The sequence below is a fragment of the Rhincodon typus genome, chromosome 42, assembly GCF_021869965.1.
Source record: "Rhincodon typus isolate 14 chromosome 42, sRhiTyp1.1, whole genome shotgun sequence".
In the NCBI taxonomy this organism is placed as follows: domain Eukaryota; kingdom Metazoa; phylum Chordata; class Chondrichthyes; order Orectolobiformes; family Rhincodontidae; genus Rhincodon; species Rhincodon typus.
In genome coordinates this window covers 1,573,749-1,592,571 of record NC_063373.1, presented here as the reverse complement: position 1 = coordinate 1,592,571, position 18,823 = coordinate 1,573,749, and the positions used below count along the sequence as shown (strand labels likewise).

Here is an 18,823-nt window from a genome sequence, read left to right as displayed (position 1 = left end):
TGAGTACCTTGCTGCTTTCCTTATATTCCTCATTGGCCCTGTCCAATTTTAGCTTCCTAAAATTTACATACGTTTCTTTTTGTTTCTGCTTTTGACTAAAGTCACAATCTCTCGCGTTATCGAAGGGTCCCTTACTTTGCCAAACTTGTCGTCCCTTCTTACTGCAACATTCCGGTCTTGAATTCTCCCCACTTCCCATATATCAACCTTGGGTTTATCTGATAACATTTCCTCCGAATTAACACTCCCTAACTCTTGTCTGTTAGCATCGTAATTTGCCCTCAACTGACTTAGTACCTTCCTGCAAGCTCCTGAATTATCCTTGTTCATCGCTATCTGAGAACTTAATAAGATGTGATCACTATTTCCAACATGCTCTCCCATTTAATGTTCAGTCATCTGGCCAAGTTCATCAGCCAATACAAAGTCTAGTATGACCCTTTCTCTAGTTGGACTATCTGCATACTGTGTCAACAAACCCTCTTGGATGCATGTCATACATTTGGACCCGCCTAAGCGTCTTGCTCCAAGGTAGATCCAGTCAGTATTGAGGATGTTAAAGTCACCCACGATGATTTATCGCACATTTCCATAATCTGCCTCCATATTTGTTCCACAATATCTCAGTGGATCTTGGAGCGCTTATAGAATAATCCTATCAGGGTGTTTGTACCCATCTTATTATTGAGCTCTACCCATCTTGCCACAGTGGATGAGTCCACGAGATGTCGTCTCTGAATGCAGATGTAACATTCTTCCTGTTAGAAATGCAACTCCTCCATCTTTTTTGCATTCCTCTCTATCTTGTCAAAAACAACGAAACCTTGGAACTTTGAGCAGTCACGCCTGTCTCTCTCTCAACCAACTTTCTGTAAAGACACAACACCGTAATCCCATGTACTGATAGAGGCCCTAAGATCATTTACTTTACCGATAATACTCAATGTATGAAATGAACACACTTAAGCCCATTATTACCATCGTCTTCAATTACTTCTCCGCCTGTCCTTTCTTTCTGATTTAATGTTGATAACATCGATATTCACCTCAATACCTACAATCGATGACGTGTTGTTTTGATTCCCAAACCTCTGTCACTCTGTTTTAAACTGTACCGAGTAGCACTGAAGAACATCCCTGCGTGAATATTTGTTCCTCTCCAGTGCAGATACAATGCATCCCTCTTGTACAGGTCACCCCTTCCCCAGAGGAGTTCCCAATGATCAATGTACCTGAAACCATTTGGCCTGCATCATCTCCTGTGCCATGCATTCATCTGTTCTATCTTTTGACACCTTGTCTCACCAGGACGCAGTACTGGTAGTAACCCTGGGATTACTACCATTGGGGTCCTGCATTACAGCCTCTTTCCTCATTTCCTTCCCTCATTCAACAGAAAATAATCCATTTTTTACTCTCTATGTCGTTTGTACCAATGTACACCACGACCTCTGGCTGCTCACCCTCCCCCTTAAGAATGTAGTGCAACCGCTCAGAGACGTCATTGACCCTGGCATCAAGCAGGCAACACTCATCCTGGAGACTCAGACATAGCCACAGAAACGCCTGTCTGAGACCCTAAATATTTAGTCTCCGACCACTATCAGTTGCTTGGATCTTGCACGGCCCTTCACTGGAAAAAAACCAGTTGTGGTGTCACAGGCCTGACTCCTGCTGTTATAGTCTCCTGAGTGGTTGTCCACTCCACCACTAGTATCTAAAACGGTATATACGTCAGAGATGGAAACAGCCACAGGAGAATCCTACAATACCTGCTGGCCTCTCTTGTCGGTCACCCGTCTACCTGACTGAACATGTGGTGGGACCACCTTCCTGTAACAAGTGTCTATCACACTGTCTGCCCACTGTATGCTCCTCAGTGTGTTCAGCTGCGGCTCCAAACGAAATAAACGATCTGTGAGGTGCTGCAGCCAGTCACACTTCCTGTAGGCATTGCGTCAGGGACACTTTAATGATCCATGATATCCCACATCTTGCAGGAGCAGCATACCGTTGTCCTACCTGCCATCTCTACACCTTTACAATAAGACAGATAAAATAACCTTACATTTCTGTTACCTTGCTTGTTTTACTCACTGATGCCCAGATTTCATCCAAGTCCGCACTTCTACTAACTAAATGCACTGTCTGGTTCCACAAATTGCAGTGCAATCTTTACAGGAATACCAAATATTCTCGAGGCTGCAAAAAACTTCTGAACATTTCCCTAAGCCTCTCTCTCTCTCTTCTTTGTTTTTTTCCTTAGAGGACGACAGAAGAATGGAAACACGACAGTGACGTAATTTCTGGGGCTTATCGTTCCTTTTCACTTGTTCTTCCTCACTCTGCTGATCAGTCATGGTGACTGTGCTCACTTCTCCCAGAATGCTCAGCCTATATAGGAATAATGTATCAACCTTAACTGCCACCTGTAGTAATGATTTCCAACGATCCTCAATATCTTAAGAGAAGCATTTCCTCATCATCTCAGTGAATATTTTTCCTCTGTGTTAACCGTGGAGAAAGACATGAAGACTTGGGAACATGGGGTCGTTCATGGCAATATCTCGGCGACAGTGATATCACTGTAGATGAGGTGTTAGAAGTGCTAGAACATTTGAATGTGAATAAATGTCCTGTTCCTGATTAGATGTATCCAATAACCATACAAGATGTTCGAGAAAAAGTTGCACGGGTCCTGTCTGATGCATTTGCGTTATCATTAACCACAAGTTAGGTTCCAGAAGATTGGAGGGTAGCGAATGTTGTGCTTTTATTCAAGAAGGGCTGCAAAGAACAAACTGGGAATTATATACCAGTAAGCTTAACATCTGTGATAGATAAGATATTTGAGAAGATTCTGAGGGTTATGATATACATGCATTTCGAAAGACAGGGTTTGATTCGGAGTAATCAGCAAGGCTTCGTGCGTGGGAGATCATGCCTTACGAATTTGTTGTTGCTGTTTGATGAAGTGAACAGGATCGTTAATGAGGGCAGGGCGGTAGACGTAGTCGACATGGATTTGATAATGTTCCACATTGTGAGGCTGCTGTGGAAGGTTAGGTCGCATGGAATCCAGGGAAAGCTGTCAAATTAAATACACCATTTCATTTATGGGAGGAAGCAGAGACTAATACTGGAATGGATGTTTGTTGCAATGAAGGCCTGTGACGAGTGGTGTGCCTCGGAGGTCGGCGCATGGCCCATTCCTGTTTGTTATCTATACCCATGATTTGGATGACAATGTGAAATACATGATTAGTAAATGTGCAGATGACACTAAAATATGCGGTATTGGGGACAGTGAGGAAGGTTAACAAAAATTGTGGCAGGATCTTGATCATCTGGAGAAGTGAGTCGAGAAATGGCAAATAGAATTCAATATAGATAAGTGTGAGGTGTTACATTTTGGAAAGTCAAATCAAGGTAGGATTTTCATCGTGAAAGGTAGGGCCTTCAGGACTGTAGCAGAACAGAGGGACGTTGGGGTGCAGGTAAACGTTTCTCTAACGTGGAGTCACTGGTAGGGGAGAGAAGAAGGCTTTTGGAACACTGGACTTCGTCAGTCAGGGCATTTGTATACGGAAGTTGGGAAGTTATGTTGCAGTTGTACACGACTGGTGAGGCCGCACTTGGAGTACTGTGTTCAGTTTTGGTTACCTTGTTATAGGAATGGTGTTATTAAACTGGAACGTGTGCAGAAAAAATTTACAAGGATGTTGCCAGGCCTCAAGTGACTGAGTTATAGGAAGAGTTTGGACAAGCGAGGAATTTTCTTCTTTGGAGCGTAGGAGATTCTGGGTGATTTTAAAGAAGTGTATAAGATCATGAGAGGCACGGTTAGCATGAATGCACTCTGGATTTGTTCGTAGGGTTGGGGAATCGAGGAGTAGAGGGCATCAGTTTAAGATAAGAGGGGAAACAATATACAGGAATCTGAGAAGCAACTTTTTTAGCACAGAGGGTGGTATGCATGTGGGTTGAGCTGCCAGCTGAAGCGATTAAGGCAGCTGTCTTGACAATATTTAAAAGACATTTGGACCAATACTTGGATAGGAAAGGGTTAAAAGGATATGGGTCAAGTGGAGGGAAATGGGGTTAGCATGGATCGATATTTTGGTCAGCATTGTCCCGGTTGGTCCGAACATCCTGTCTCCGTGCTGCAGAGCTCTATGACTGTATACTCTATGACGCTGTCTTAAACGTTCGAACTCTCAGACTGAGTTTATGCCCTTTGTTCCCACGCACTCCAATAAAGGAAATCATCCTGTTTGCATGCATACTGTCAAGTTCTCTATGAATATTGCATTTTTTCAATATAGTCGCCTCTAATTCTTCTGTATTTCTCCGAATACAGGCCCGATTTATTCAACTTTTGTTCATAAAAGAGCCCTCCCATACCTCAGATCAGCCTACTAAATCTTCTCCACGTTGCTTCTGATGCCAATATGTCTTTCCTTCGACCAACCGTCCAAAAGTATTCAATGTTGCTAACTGTGGTATGACTAGTGCTTTGTGTACTTTTCGGAAGCATATTTTCTTCTGTAGTCCATTGAATTCGAAATAAAGGCCAATGTTCCATGTGCTTTTTCCCATGACCATGTGTCCTTGCTGTTATTTCTTTTGCTGGTTGATGTAGATATTCGCAAATCTGCTCTGTAAATAGCGGTCGAGATCAGCAGAATAAAATATAACAAATACATAGAATGTTGTCGATGCATCTTAAAGTTACCCGGTCAGCAACTGTCCTCGCATTTGAGCTGAGTAGCTGAATGAGAACAATTCCATGTTTCAGATTTGCAACGCGTTTTAACGGGATATGATCAGACCAGAACCTGCTTAAAGTTATTATTCAACTACGTTTTGAAAAGGAGATGAAATGTAGTTATTCGATAATGAATTGCAGAAATCGGCTTGCATTCTGCGCACATTTTTTTTTCAAGCCACAACGCTACATCACCCAGTTTCTAGGTGTTTGTACAGTCACTTACCAGCCCTTTTAAAAGCAAAACAAGACACAGGATGTCCCTGAGCTCAAAGGACACCTCCCACCTTCCATCATTTTCATTGATCGCACTGCCCTCTGGTGATGTATACTGTAATTTTAATGGAACACGTGTTTACGCCGACCCACATCACTCTGATATTCAGTAAATAGTTTTAATTGACACTTGCTCGTTCTTTATTGTATACTATTGCAATTCCCCTTCAAATGTAGTATCAAACCATTTCAAGATATTTTTGTCCGGCATTCCAGCTGCAGCTTCGTTCCACATTGTGATCTCTCTCATGGTGACAGGATAAAAAAGTTCTCACGTGAGCACTGAAACCTTGCTTTAGAGTCTGAGCGCTGATGCTTCCCCAGATGTATGCCACAGTGCAAAGTAATAGAGTTGCAAATATGGTTCTATCTAAGATAATAAGGTGTAGAACTGGATGAACACAGCAGCCAAGCAGCATCAGAGGAGCAGGAAGGCTGACGTTTCGGGCCTAGACCCTTCTTCAGAAAAAAACTGGTTTCATGTCGTCCCGTGTTGTGTTGTATAGGGTTTATTCAACATGTAGAGATATGTTTTGAAATATCTCTGGAATCAGATTTCAATTTAGGCCTTCCAGTTCAGAGACAGGGAGTAAAACAACAAGTTATCAAAAGTGAGACCTTCGAATCCACAACAATTTGCATTAATTACATTATCACAAATCGAGTGTTATACTTCCAGTCAAATGAGCCAACAGCCTTCTGTCGATCTGAGCTATGCCATATTTGCTGTGTATTGGTTTACATCATCATTTGGCCTTCAAATGAGAAAGAAAGGAAGGAAACAGAAATTTCATTCTATGACTGCTATCTTTTGAATTTAGGTATGACTTTATGAAACATTCAGTGATGTTTATTTTCACATCTCTGCTGTAAATCTGAGGTGTACATGATCAGAATCGATGCTTCTTTATCATAATGATGGAAGCTCTGTAGAAAACGCTCAAGGAGAACTGGATCCCGAGTGCAGATTGACGTGTACTCTTCAAAATGCTGCACCTCATCAGGTTGTAATGGAGCAAAGCGCTACTACTTAACAGAATCTCACATATGACTAACACAGCCAACACTATGAGAGAAGTCAGTGAGATGTTGTTGATATCTGGTGCTTGCTGTCTATTCTTAAAACAAATCGTGTTTTGGGACGAGTTCGAGTTTAAAACGGACCTGTACTTTGACGAGAAATTCGATGGAGCCGTGTCCCTGTCGGCGAAGGATTCAAATACAACTCAGATTGCAAGGCTGAATCAAACAGTGACCATAAAAGTCGCAAATAATGCAATGAAGAAAATGAAGCAGATGGAGGAAACCTTAAAGTGACGCCCCCGTGTAATAGTCATTTCTGTCCAGGGAAAAGTCTCTGGCGATCCACTCTGTCTATGCCTCTCATCATCTGGTCCACCTCTGTCAAGTCACCTCTCATCCTTCTTCGCTCCAATGAGAAAAGCCCTAGATCCCTCATGGAATCTGTCATTTATTTACTGAGCTGTTCCTGGAAGCATTTCTGTGATCCTTTGATTGAGGGTTAAGTTGGTTTCCTCATATTGTTTTTCCTTTTTGTTCGAGCGCCTGACCACACTTTGCTCCTGCTTGTATCTGCCTACGATTTCACAACCTCCACCAGAAAGAAGCACCCACCTTCAGTTTTTGTATGGTGCGAGCATACATTCTGTCATAGTGAGCCTAAGTGCAGTGATACAGCGTTGGTCAACTGCACCGTGAGTTACTTAAATTGGTAAACTAATTTTCATTCTGAAGTCCCACAGATAAAGGATTTTTTGCAAATTCTGCTGTATCTTCAGTAACTCCGGAGTGTTTGTTCAGAATAAACTCCGGCATTGTGTCTGAGCGCTGCCAGTACGAATACAACCAATTACCGCTGTAATCTTTCGTAATAGGTCAATTGCAACGCCGCTGCGTCTGTCCTAACACCTGAAGTGAGCGGCTGAGTGACAGAATTTCCAAGAACCACATCTGATATAGAAAAATATGAACAACTAAAAGCTCACATTTGAACAGGAGTATATAAATCCAGACATACTTAGATTTAGACCATGCTTGATAAATTGTGCCAGCAGAATTACGCACACCTGTGAGAAATGCCTCCAAAAGAGCACAAATGTTGAATAGCCTGATTGTCACTGCGTGTTCTTCAAAAAGGCAGGAGGATACGTGAAGAAAGCATTTCTAAATGTCACCCTCCATAAGTTGTTGAAGTCTCTCAGAATGTGATCACTTCACAGCCTTTCCTCGCCAGTGGTTCAGTAAAATGAGAAGCTGGTGAGATGGCTCTCATTAAATGGAAGCAGATTGAGATGGGTAACACTCAGTTACCTTGCAGAGAGTACGCTTTTCATAATTTGGAAAGGGACTTTAATGAATGATTTCACTGCACATATTCAATTCACAGAATATGAATAGTGCTGCTAAGACGGGCAATTGCTATGAATCTCGAAGCAAGTTCCACATTTCTCTCTCTCTTTCTCTCTCTCTCTCTGTCTATCTGTCTCTTTCTTTATAACCACACACCCCACCCCCCAAACCCCGGCTGAATATATTTACGACGAGGTAGATAATTCATTGAATGTTGACGGAATTGCGATTTAGTGGCGTGACGTCCTGAGGTTGAATTGAGGAGGATGATAATCCAGGATATTCTATAAGGGACCAATTAGGTTATTTTTCCATAAGTTCATGCCTAAATATCATATCGGTGTCCTTTCATGTTGTTTCTTTCTGATTGTAATAGCCTGGATAACTCATTCTTTCCTTAATGCATTCTTTAACACGCATACATTCACACAAATCCGTGTACCCGCACATGAGTGCACACACACACACACACACACACGCACGCACACACACACACAGAAACAAACACTTTTCATCCAACTGTATTTAAAGTGTCCAACAATGACACTTTCAGTTGACTAGTGACGTTCTCCTGGCCAAGAGCATGGGCTCGATAGAGTCAATGACTTTTTGGCATTCCCTTAAGCAATATACCAATTGACTACACATCAACTTATTTTGCCATGTTATGCTTTATGAAATTGGTACGTTTCATTTGCCCACGTCTCTCTATTTCTTTGTTACTTTTCTGTGATTTTGGCTCTCATTCACTTTATAATAGCATCTCTCATTATCTTTTTTATTTCTTGCTCTGTCGATCTTTCATGCACATCGCTGACGCTATGGCTCTCCTTCTCCACTTTTCTTTCAATCACTTTGTCTCAAATATTTTCCATTTATTCTTTCCTTCTGTCATTGAATCTGACTATTGTTGCTGCTTTCGAAAATATGCATTCTCCAGCTCTCCCTCTCACTCTCCTTCTGCATGTCCATTTTATTCTCTTCATGCTCTTATTGATCTTCATGCTCTCTTCTCTTTGTTTATTTATTTTGCTGTCTCCGCAAGTCTGGCCACCGGTTCCAGAGAGTTCTTTCTAAGCACGTGCTTGTATAAATTCGCAGAATGGTTTACACACTGAGGACGTGGGCACTTTTTGTTAAACTAAAGCGATAGATTTACATGCTATCCTTAAACAAAATTCAAGGCTTACAATCTCTTCGAAAATTTGTTTTTGCAGATAATTTCTAATCATATAATAAACAGTTATATCATTTAACAATAAAGAAATGAATAAGCCAGATTGCGATGAAATTTAAATTCGCAGTCGACAAGTTAGCATCCAGAAACTCACTCTGATCAAATACTTTGTCTTAACAAACTGTGAACAGTGACTGCAGGAAACTGACATGAGAATTGGGCAAGTGCTGCTCAGAATAACAGGCAGGAGAGCAAAGATGAACATAAGGAGAAAACAAATAATTTAGTTGTAATCGGTGAATTTATGAAGTTCATTGTGACATTCCAGTTCAGAACAACAAGAACAGCTATTAACTCTAGGGCGGCACGGTGGTCAGTACTATGACCTCACAGCGCTAGGGGCGCGGGTTCACTTCCAGCCTTGGGTGACTGTCTGTGTGGAGTTTACACGTTCTCCCCGTGTCTGCGTGGGTTTCCCCTGGGTGCTCTGGTTTCCTCCCGCAGTCCAAAGATGTGTAGGGTGGGTGAATTGGCTATGCTAAATTGCCCATAGTGTCCAGGGATGTTAAGGTTACGTGGATTAGACATGAGGAAATCAGGCGGAGGGGAATGGGTCCAGGTGGGATGCCCTTCAGAGGGGCTGTGTGGACTTGTTGGGACCAATGGCCTCTTTCCATACTTTAGGGATTCTATGATCTTAAACTTGGAAGTTTGACTACCCGTTCTTGTGTCCAGGCATATAATGTTGTTCACTAACAACTTCTGCTACCATGGCTACATTAATATGTAAGTTCCAAATTGATACCATGTGTCAACTGCGAATTTAAATTTTATTGTAATCTGTCTTATTCATTTCTTTATTTTTAACTGATATAACTGTTTATTATTTCATTAGAAATTATCTGTTCAAACGAATTTCCAAAGAGATTGTAGGTTTTGAATTTTGTTTAAGAACAGCATGTAAATCTATTAACAAAAAGTGCCCACGTCCTCAGTGTGTAACCCATTCTGAAAATCTGTGACAAAAGCTGCCTTTTGCTGCCGTCTCGTGAGGTGTACATGTAATCAGTGTTTTGACCGTAAATTGAGAGGAAGTGTTACTATTTATTTTTCAATCAATGTACATGGGTGTGCAATGCTATGCCTCTGTGACCAGCGGATTCGGAGGTCGGAGTTCAAGCTAAATCTGATGACACAGAGATGGCCATATTATCACGTTATGGCAAGTCATCTCGAAAGAATAATTCCCTATGTTCACCTAAAATATCAGATTTAATCATTGATTAATAAAGTTTGCATTTTATATCTCCTCATAATGATATTGAACGTTGGAGAGTCCTGAAATATAAACAGCCAGGAATTTCTTTGTATTTCTGTTGCATTTCTCCCTAAAAAGCATCGGGTTGCCGATGAACTTTTTTATAATAATCGGGGACTGTTTCTGAATGATCGTTATCAAAGAGAAAATCAGAAGAAAGTCTGAGATGAAGAAAGAATTATACGAAGCAAGGCAAACGAGCTTGTAGCACGCATTGAAATTGGCTGGAACGAAGTTATGTGCAGAGACATGACTGTAATGGCATCAGAGGCGAGGAATAAATGCCTCAACATACATGTCTGATTGAGAGGACAGGAAGAAGGCCGGTGTTGCATCGTTAGTATGAATTAAAATTAAACCGATAGCAGGAAGCGAAATAGGGCCAGAAGGCATAGAATCTGTGTGAATCGAGTTCAGGAACTGCACAGTAGAAATAAAGACCGGACGAGAGTTATGCACAAGCTCCCGAGAAGCACTCAGAAGGTGGGGCAGGAAATAAATCAAGCAAAGAAAAAGGAAAGTAAGAAAGGCATTATTCTTATAATCATGGCGTAATCGATATGCAGATAGGCTGGGAAAATGAAGTTGACAGTGGGTCCCAATAAAAATAATTTCTTGAATGTGTCCGGTATGCTTTTTGGAGCATCTGTGTTCGAGGCAAATAGGAAATAGGCAATTATGGATTTGATAATGTTTAATCAGGCAGACATTAATAGGCAATTTAAACTGAAGAAATCCGTTTCAGTGGTGAGGACAAAACTATATAATTCACCCTGCAGTACGAGAAGGATCTACTGGAATCAAATGCACCGAGATTACAATTGAGGATAGGTAACTAGAAAGACTTGAGGTAGTTTAACTTTTTAAAGAATATCTGTAGCTCGGGTTGTGGTTAGTGTTGTTGATTTTTTCACTGACTGGCTTTCATGTAAACATTTCATCTCCCTTCCAAGTGACATCGTCAGCGCTGTTAGCATCAGTTCAAGCGCTGTTGCTCTGTCCCGCTCTGAATTTAAATGTTCCGGGCTTTCAAGGTGGGCAGATTTGTTTCCGGTTTTTTACCGTAGTGGTATGTACATGAGGTCTATTTGAAGATGTTTGTTAAATGTGTTGGTGGTTTCATACCAGGCCTCCAGGTATTCTTGTGATCGTTTTTATTTTGCTTGTCCTCGTACTCTAACTTTGGCCCGGTTAAATTGATGTCCCTCTATATCGGAGTGTATTGAAACGAAGGAGAGTTAGTCGTGCCGTTTTGCTGTGAGTTAGTGTTTATGCATACTGGTCACGAGTTTCCTGTCCGTCTGTCCTATGTAGCGTTTCTCGCAATTGCTGCATGGTATTTATATTTCACATTTGGCCTGCTCATTGTAGGTATGTTTCACTACTCTGTTTAAACGAATGATAACTCACTTCAACACCCCGGAGCTGTGCAAAAATGAAGAACAGCACGTATACAGAGTCTTTGCAAATAATGGTTATCCTAACAGCTTCGTCCGCTAATGCCGAGCCAGCAAACAACCCCAAAAACACATTGTACACCCCAACACACTGTCCACGCTACGCTAGGCTAGAAACACATCAGAACTGACTACAAAACTCTTATGACCTCTTGGAATGAGGATCGCACACAACCCAACAGCCACAATTCGCCAGTTATTCTCAAAGACGAAAGATTCCATACCTACAATGAGCAAGACGGATATGATAATATAAAATACCATGCAGCAACTGCGAGGAACATTACATTGGACAGACGGGTAGTAAATGCGACACCAGAATACATGAACACTAACTCGCAGCAAAACAGCACAAACAACTCTCCCTCCTTTCGAAGGACTCCAAAATAGAAGGACAACAGTTTAACTGGGACAAGGTTACGGTATTAGGGTAAGCAAGACAAAGGCAAGTACAAGAATTCCTGGACACTTGGTTTTCAAACACCGCTGCAATTATCAAACATTTTGAAATAGACCCCATCAGCACACAATTACGGTACAAAATCAGAAACAAGATGCCCAACATGACAGGCTGGACCATATAATTTCAGAGTGTGACAGAACAACAGCGATTCAATGGAGGCCAGACAGCATTGACGATGTCATCTAGAAGGGAGGTGAAAGGTTTCCATGAAAAACAGTCAATTCGGTGAATCAACTGACAACTTCAGGCATGAGGGAGCACACGACCAGAGTTGATCGGAAGGGAGCAGCAATAATGGGAAGTTCTGGGGTAATTCGGGATATACAGCAGAAATTCATTCTAAGGAAGAAGAAGCAATCTAAGAGCGGAACAAAACCAAATAGCTGACAAGTTAAGTCAAGTGCCGCATAAAAGCAAAATAGAAAGCATATAATACAGTGAAGATTACTGGGAAACTAGATTATCGGAAAACCTTTAAAATCAGCAGAGAACAACTGATGATAGTAACAAATGCAGCGTAGATTAAATATGAGAATGTTAGTTACTCATATAAAAGCAAATTGTAAGAGTTAGTTCTGGATATATGAAAGATAAGAGAGGGACAAGAATCTGCATTAGACAAATGGAAAATGAGGTTGGAGAAATACTAATGAGGAAAAAACGAAATAGTGAAGTAACGGAATACGTATTTTCCATCAGTTTTCACGTTTGAAGACCCCAATAGCATATCACAATTTCAAGAGCGTCAGAGGCATATTTGAGTGCAGTGGACATCACGAAGGTGGAGGTGCTGGGGCAGCTGAAAGGTATGGAGTGGGTAAGTCACCCAAACCGATGTGCTGCACTGCAACATTCTGACGGAAATACCTGAGGAGATAATGGAGAAACTGACGGTGACCTTTCATGAATCACTGGAGTCAGACAATGTGCTGGAGGGGTGAAAAATGGCTAATGTAACACGATCTTTAGGAAGAGAGAGGCATATAATACTGTAAATTACAGGCCAATTATTGTCCTTTATTAGTAAGTATGTAGTGACCGTTATTAAGGATGATACTTGAAGTGGATGGAAAAAAAAAGGATGAGTCTGCGCGTTTCATCAAGTGGAAGTCATGCCTAACAAATCGGCACCAAGAGGCAGGAAACTTGTAGGGCCCCACGGCTAGAATGCCTGAAATTGAAAGCAAATTGTGCATGTCTCGAGATTTGAAATTCCTGCGATTAGATTGGTATTTCTTTTCAAATAGAACCGAATTTCAAATTTGGTGGAGGTGGCTGGATGTGGGGAAATTTTGTCGGTTGAAACGTTGAACCCGACAGCAGGTCCTTAATTTTCAGTTTAAATGTTTTGATCTTAAATTGTGTGCCTGACATGGAATGTTCAATGCAATTATTAAGAATATTAAAATTTTATTCATGTATCTAAAAGTGGAGTACGCCACATGGAGACAATTTGATTGTTTTTAATTTCGCAGTTTTAAAGTTGAAATGTTTTGTAATTTAATCTTTCGGATATCATGAACAATGTCTATTTTTGGGTAAAACATCATTGATCTATTTTCTTCTTCCTTTGCCATAATTAGTAACAATTGCATGTTATTGGTTGTCTCCGCACTTAAACGTGATATTGCCGCACATTTCTGTGCAATGAAGGTCACATAGTTGCGGAAATAACACCTATAAGAACAAACTTCAAAAAGACCCGCATTCAGAACTGTCGATCGTTAAATCTGTAAACATATTCCCGATAATCTTGTACCATGTTTTCATGTGTAAACATGAAAACCTATCTTCTCCATTTTCCACCTCTCTCTGTGCAGCCATGTTTGTACAACTGCATCTCATCGCACACTTTTGGCCATGACGTAGACAGGCTGCTGTTCACATGTCTATCAATCACCATCATATAAATTCCAATCCTTCTCTGTGGCTGCATATAAACTGACGTTTTCCCAGCCACCATCAGTTCTGAGGAAGGGTCACCGGACCCGAAAAGTTAACTCTGTTTTCTCTTCCACAGATGCTGCCAGACCTGCTGAGCTTTTCCAGCAGCTTTGTTTTTGTTCCTGATTTACAGCATCTGCAGTTCTTTTGGTTTTTAATCACCATCATCTATACTGCTGTACAGAAATTCCCTTCATCTAGCCTCGTTCGCAAATGGTAATAAATGTTAATTGTTGTTAATCTTAGATAATTATTTATATTCTATCATGGGATCATGACAAATTTAGACAGCAATTTTGCCCACTCATTATTGACATTAAGTTGTTTTCTTGCCTGACATTTTCAGAGTCCAGTTCAGAGTTATGTATATTGCTGTGCATCTGCAGTCACAAATTGGCCAAGCTGAGTAAGGATGGCTGATTTGTTTTCATAAAGACGTTCGTGAATCAGATCTGTTTTTACAGCAGTTTATTATTACGTCACGGTCACCATTTCTGAAATTCGATTTAAAATCAGGATTTGGTGCGTTGACTTCAATAGCCAGTATCTGCAATGGAGGGTTTTGAATCCAAATATTTTGAATGCAAAACATTAATGTGGACCACTGGATCAGTAGTCCATTGATATTACCACAACCAATCTTTCTCTGTTTTCATTGTCATTACAAGTCCTAAACTCAAAATGGCATGCGTTTGTGGTAACGTTTCTCCCTTGAAGTAAGAACCTGGTTTTAAACGAACTCAAGAGAATTAAACACCATCGTATTGAAGAGAAACGGTTGCACAATCCGAGAGTCTCTTTTTTTTTCTGAAGAGATGAAAGACAGCGAAAAGTCCATCTCACAAAGACTGTAAACGGAATGGCTCTTAACGTGCTTCCGTATAAAGTGGCCTTCTAGCTGGCACCATCTGGGTGTCTGTTTGAATTGTAGGGAATTGACTGCGTCTCTGTGTGGTCCTAATTGCGCAGAGACAAACGGCAGTTTCAGGATACTTATAATTGTTATATCAGTTCTATGAAACCTTAAACATCACAGGTGATCACTGCACGAGAACCCAAAAGGATCATGTTCATATGTATTGAAAGTGCGCTTTACCATGGCATCATCTATTTTTACGACAGTTAGTTCAGACGTTGGATGTCGTATTGTTCCATAGCAGCTACACTCTAACACAGAGCAAAAATGATATCAACAATCAGCATCAAACTCTCTGATCATCGTAAGCACCAAAAATCATCACTAACATTTTACCAACAATGACATCAATTATGGCCAAAGAAGTTATAACTGGCTGCAGGTGAATGGAGATAAGCCGAGTGCTCACTTCACTCACATTGCTTAATGAATTAAAAGAAAACGACCGTTAATGCTATTATTATGAGAAGCTGCATGAATCTGTATCCCATGAGAATTCCAGACACGTTTACATAACAATGCAGGAAGTGACCTGTCAGATCCAAAACACTGATCCCTGTCTCACAACCTACTTCTCTAGAATTGCTCAAAGGTATCAAATTAACTATAAACGTAAATTGTGTCGAGTATAAGCCTGCAGAGCAAAATGTTGAGCAAGAAAACCGCAGTCTCAAAGCTGAGAGCAGCGTCACCAGCCGAAGATACAATGATGGGATTGAAATAGTAATGACTGAGCATCGAGAAGGCTTGCCCACACCCTGCACCTGCTCAATGTACAGCTGCAGAGAAAATTAGCTGGCTGAGAGGGGTTCAGTGCACGGGTAGTCGTGTTAGGGAACTATGAAATAAATAGCAACTTCTAAAAGTGAGTAATCGAATTGCCTGAATGAATGTGTTTCTCTCCTCATCTTTCAGATCCCACATTTTGTAAATTTATACTTGAATCTTATTTCCCCATTACATTGGATATTGTGTTCCAGATCGTAACAAATCGCAGTAAAATAAATACAAATCAACTTTCCCGATCTTTATCCTCCTCTACAGTTCGGAAAACTTGTTTTTTAATCGTCGACTGTTAGAAACCTGAACAATGGGGAGGCAATGACCTCGTGGTGTTTTGTTGGATTGTTAATATAGAGATCCAGGCAATGGTCTGGAGACGGGGCTTCGAATCCTTTTCAGTAAAAAACCGGAATTAAGCGTCTAGTGATGGCTATGATAACATTGTTGATTGTTGGAAAAAAAATATATCTGGTTCACTTCAGGGATGAAACCTGCCATCATTGCCCGGTCTGGCCAACATGTAACTCCAGACCCACAGCAATGTGGTTGACTCGTTTCTTCCCTCTGGGATGGACGATAAATATTGGCCTGGAACCTGTGAATGCATTTAAACATAAGGTGCGATCAACAAATTTTAAACGATGAAATTTCAGCAAGTCAATTAACTGTCATTCTATCCTATGTAATGAAAAGATATCACGTTATATTTTTCAATTGTTTTCATATGAGAGGTTCTCAGCTCTAGCATCTTTCTGTTGAATCGGCAGTTTCTCCAAAGGCTTTCATCTTTGGCAATACCTGAATTGGACATTGTAGTCTAATGGACATGTCCAACTGCAGTGAGTAAGGTGACAGGATGAGTTTACCTCCCTCTCATTTCACTGTGTGACTCCAATACTGAGCTGAAGAGCGCTTTCTACTTTCAATTCTTAGACATTATGCATTCCAGTTCGCACCACGAGAACCACTAAGAGATGTTTCTGACAACACCTAAGTCTTTGTGTTATGGCAGAGATTAGGGAACATTAATCGAGGCAAATAGTTTTCGTTAAGATTATATAGTACAACTGTCGTTGCACCTCACCACTTCTTGAAGGTTCTCCAGTTCAAAGGTATCGTGTTTGATCTTGAATCAGTAATTTCAAAGGCGACTATTATCATAATGGCTGCATATCGTGTTATTAATCTCAGTAAAATTGCAGTTACTAATGGAATACATTGACAGAATTAATGCTTTCACTTTTAATTTAATGAAGAAACAGGACAGAAACATTTAGATGAAGGCCAAAGGCATGGTGGGCAGAGATGTACGGCAGGGAACTGAATTCAGTGGGAGACAGAGTGAGAAACAAAATGACAGAGAAAGACAGATTACTGACAGAAATATACGCACAAAAAGAGAGAAAAAATAATGTTTGCAAAGAGCTTTGGGATATCATGCAGTAATTAGATGCAACTGACACGGATTGGTACACAGATCGCACCAGGAATGAGTTATCAGCCAATCATGTCCCAGGATAGTATTTCCTTTTATCCCATGCAAGGACATCACCCCCTACTTTCACTCTTCTATATTTTGCACCACTTTTAACACGGTTAAATAATACAGCTGCATTTCATTTACATTTAAACCAGAAACGATGTGTTCTTCACGTTTCTTGCTGATAGGACTGATCTTGATGCCTGGTGAGTGTATTTTTTTTTACACTAGTGCTTGTTGGGTGTACTTCCTCCAATTTTTAATTTGAATTTTATATTCCTGTTGCAGGTACAAGTGGCATCGATTCAGTCTCTCAGGATACGTCTGATTTAACAGCTCGGGAAGGAGAGACTATCACACTGAACTGCAGTTACTCCACGTCTGATACTTATCCTTACCTCTTCTGGTATATTCAGTACCCAGGGAGTTCCCTGACGTATGTATTGAAGAGATACGGCAATGATCTGGGAGAGACTTCTCTAAATTTCCGCAGCAGGTTCGCTGCTTCTTTGGACAACAAACAAAAAATTGTTACCTTGAGAGTCCTTAGGGTTCTTGTCTCTGACTCCGCCGTGTATCATTGTGCACTGCGTCCCACATTGTTATAGGGACACAGTCAGCATGTACAAAAACTAGCAAAGGATATTCACCACCTTTCAGGCTGTGAGGTTAGGCAAAATGGTTACCGATAGAGAGAAAAAGAAAACGGACATCAGCATGCAAAGAGAGTCTTGGTTGAATATTGTTCTTCTCTGTCTTCATTCAATTTTCTTTGGAAATACCAATACGTTGTTGGTGCCACCTGTACGTGGAGCTAATGTCTAATTTCAAAAACAAATACTTTGTTCAAATAAGAGTGAAAATATGCGGTAAAAGAATAATTACATGTAACAGGATGGCCACTAAATTTTTTTGTCGCCATAGGCCATATTCCATTCTGAGATGCCTGAACGAAAATGTAACCACACTGCTCTTTGCGATATACAATCCATGACTGACACACAGCCACAGGCAAAACGTCTCTCACTGAACATGACACAAAGTAGAATAAAATTCACTTTTTCTCCAGGTAGCTCTCTGGTTTGGCACAATGCATATTCTAGAATCATGATATTTATAATTGCTATTCCACAACAGAGAGGCAACCGAGCGATTCTAGATGGTATATTGTCAACGGAGCACGCTATGTGAGAACATCTAAGGGGAGATATGAGCAATAGATCTCTTGGAAGACTTCTTCTGCTGTTTCACCGCTGGAAACTTCGTGATATAATTCATCAGCAATGTCTCGCTGGTAGCATTGAAAAATATACACAGTTCGCAAAATGAGCAGATTAAACGTTTATACATCTCTGGAAGAGTTTCTCGTATCCTTTCTGGTTAGATATGCTTCAGATTGTTCACCTCTGTAACCAACCATGGCGAACCTATAAGTGATGCAGAAGGAAATTTATTTTATAATGTTGCTTTTTGTTTAAATTGATGACTTTATAGAACGTTTAGCTTCTGTAAGCCGGGATGGCTATTTCGTATTTTGTTTTAAAGTTTCCTATTTTACACTTCTTCTGTCTTCTGAATGTAATTCTGCCACACGTGTCTTTATTGATCCTGTACTGTTCTAACTCATCTTCCTCTTCCCTTTCCTTTGTCCCCGTTTCCAGTTTTAGACAGTAAGAACATAAGACATTGGAGCAGAATGACGTCATTATGCCCACCAATGTGTTCTCCCATTTGATTATGGCAAAAATGTTTCATAACACCTCTCTCCTGGATTACGTCTCTGATCTCTTGCTAATCAAGAACGCATTTATCTCGACCTTAAAGTCAGTTAATGACTTGGTCTCCTCAACTTTCTGTGTAAACTAGTTCCA

The 18,823-nt window shown here is 40.7% G+C and overlaps 1 gene segment (V, D, J or C); it reads left to right on the top strand.

The window, feature by feature from the left end:
• Nucleotides 1-17,091: 17,091 nt before the first annotated feature.
• On the top strand, nt 17,092-17,560 carry LOC125487464. The segment is given in 2 exon segments: nt 17,092-17,158; nt 17,241-17,560. Coding segments are annotated over 2 exon segments (366 nt in total).
• The last annotated feature ends 1,263 nt before the right edge of the window (nt 17,561-18,823 follow it).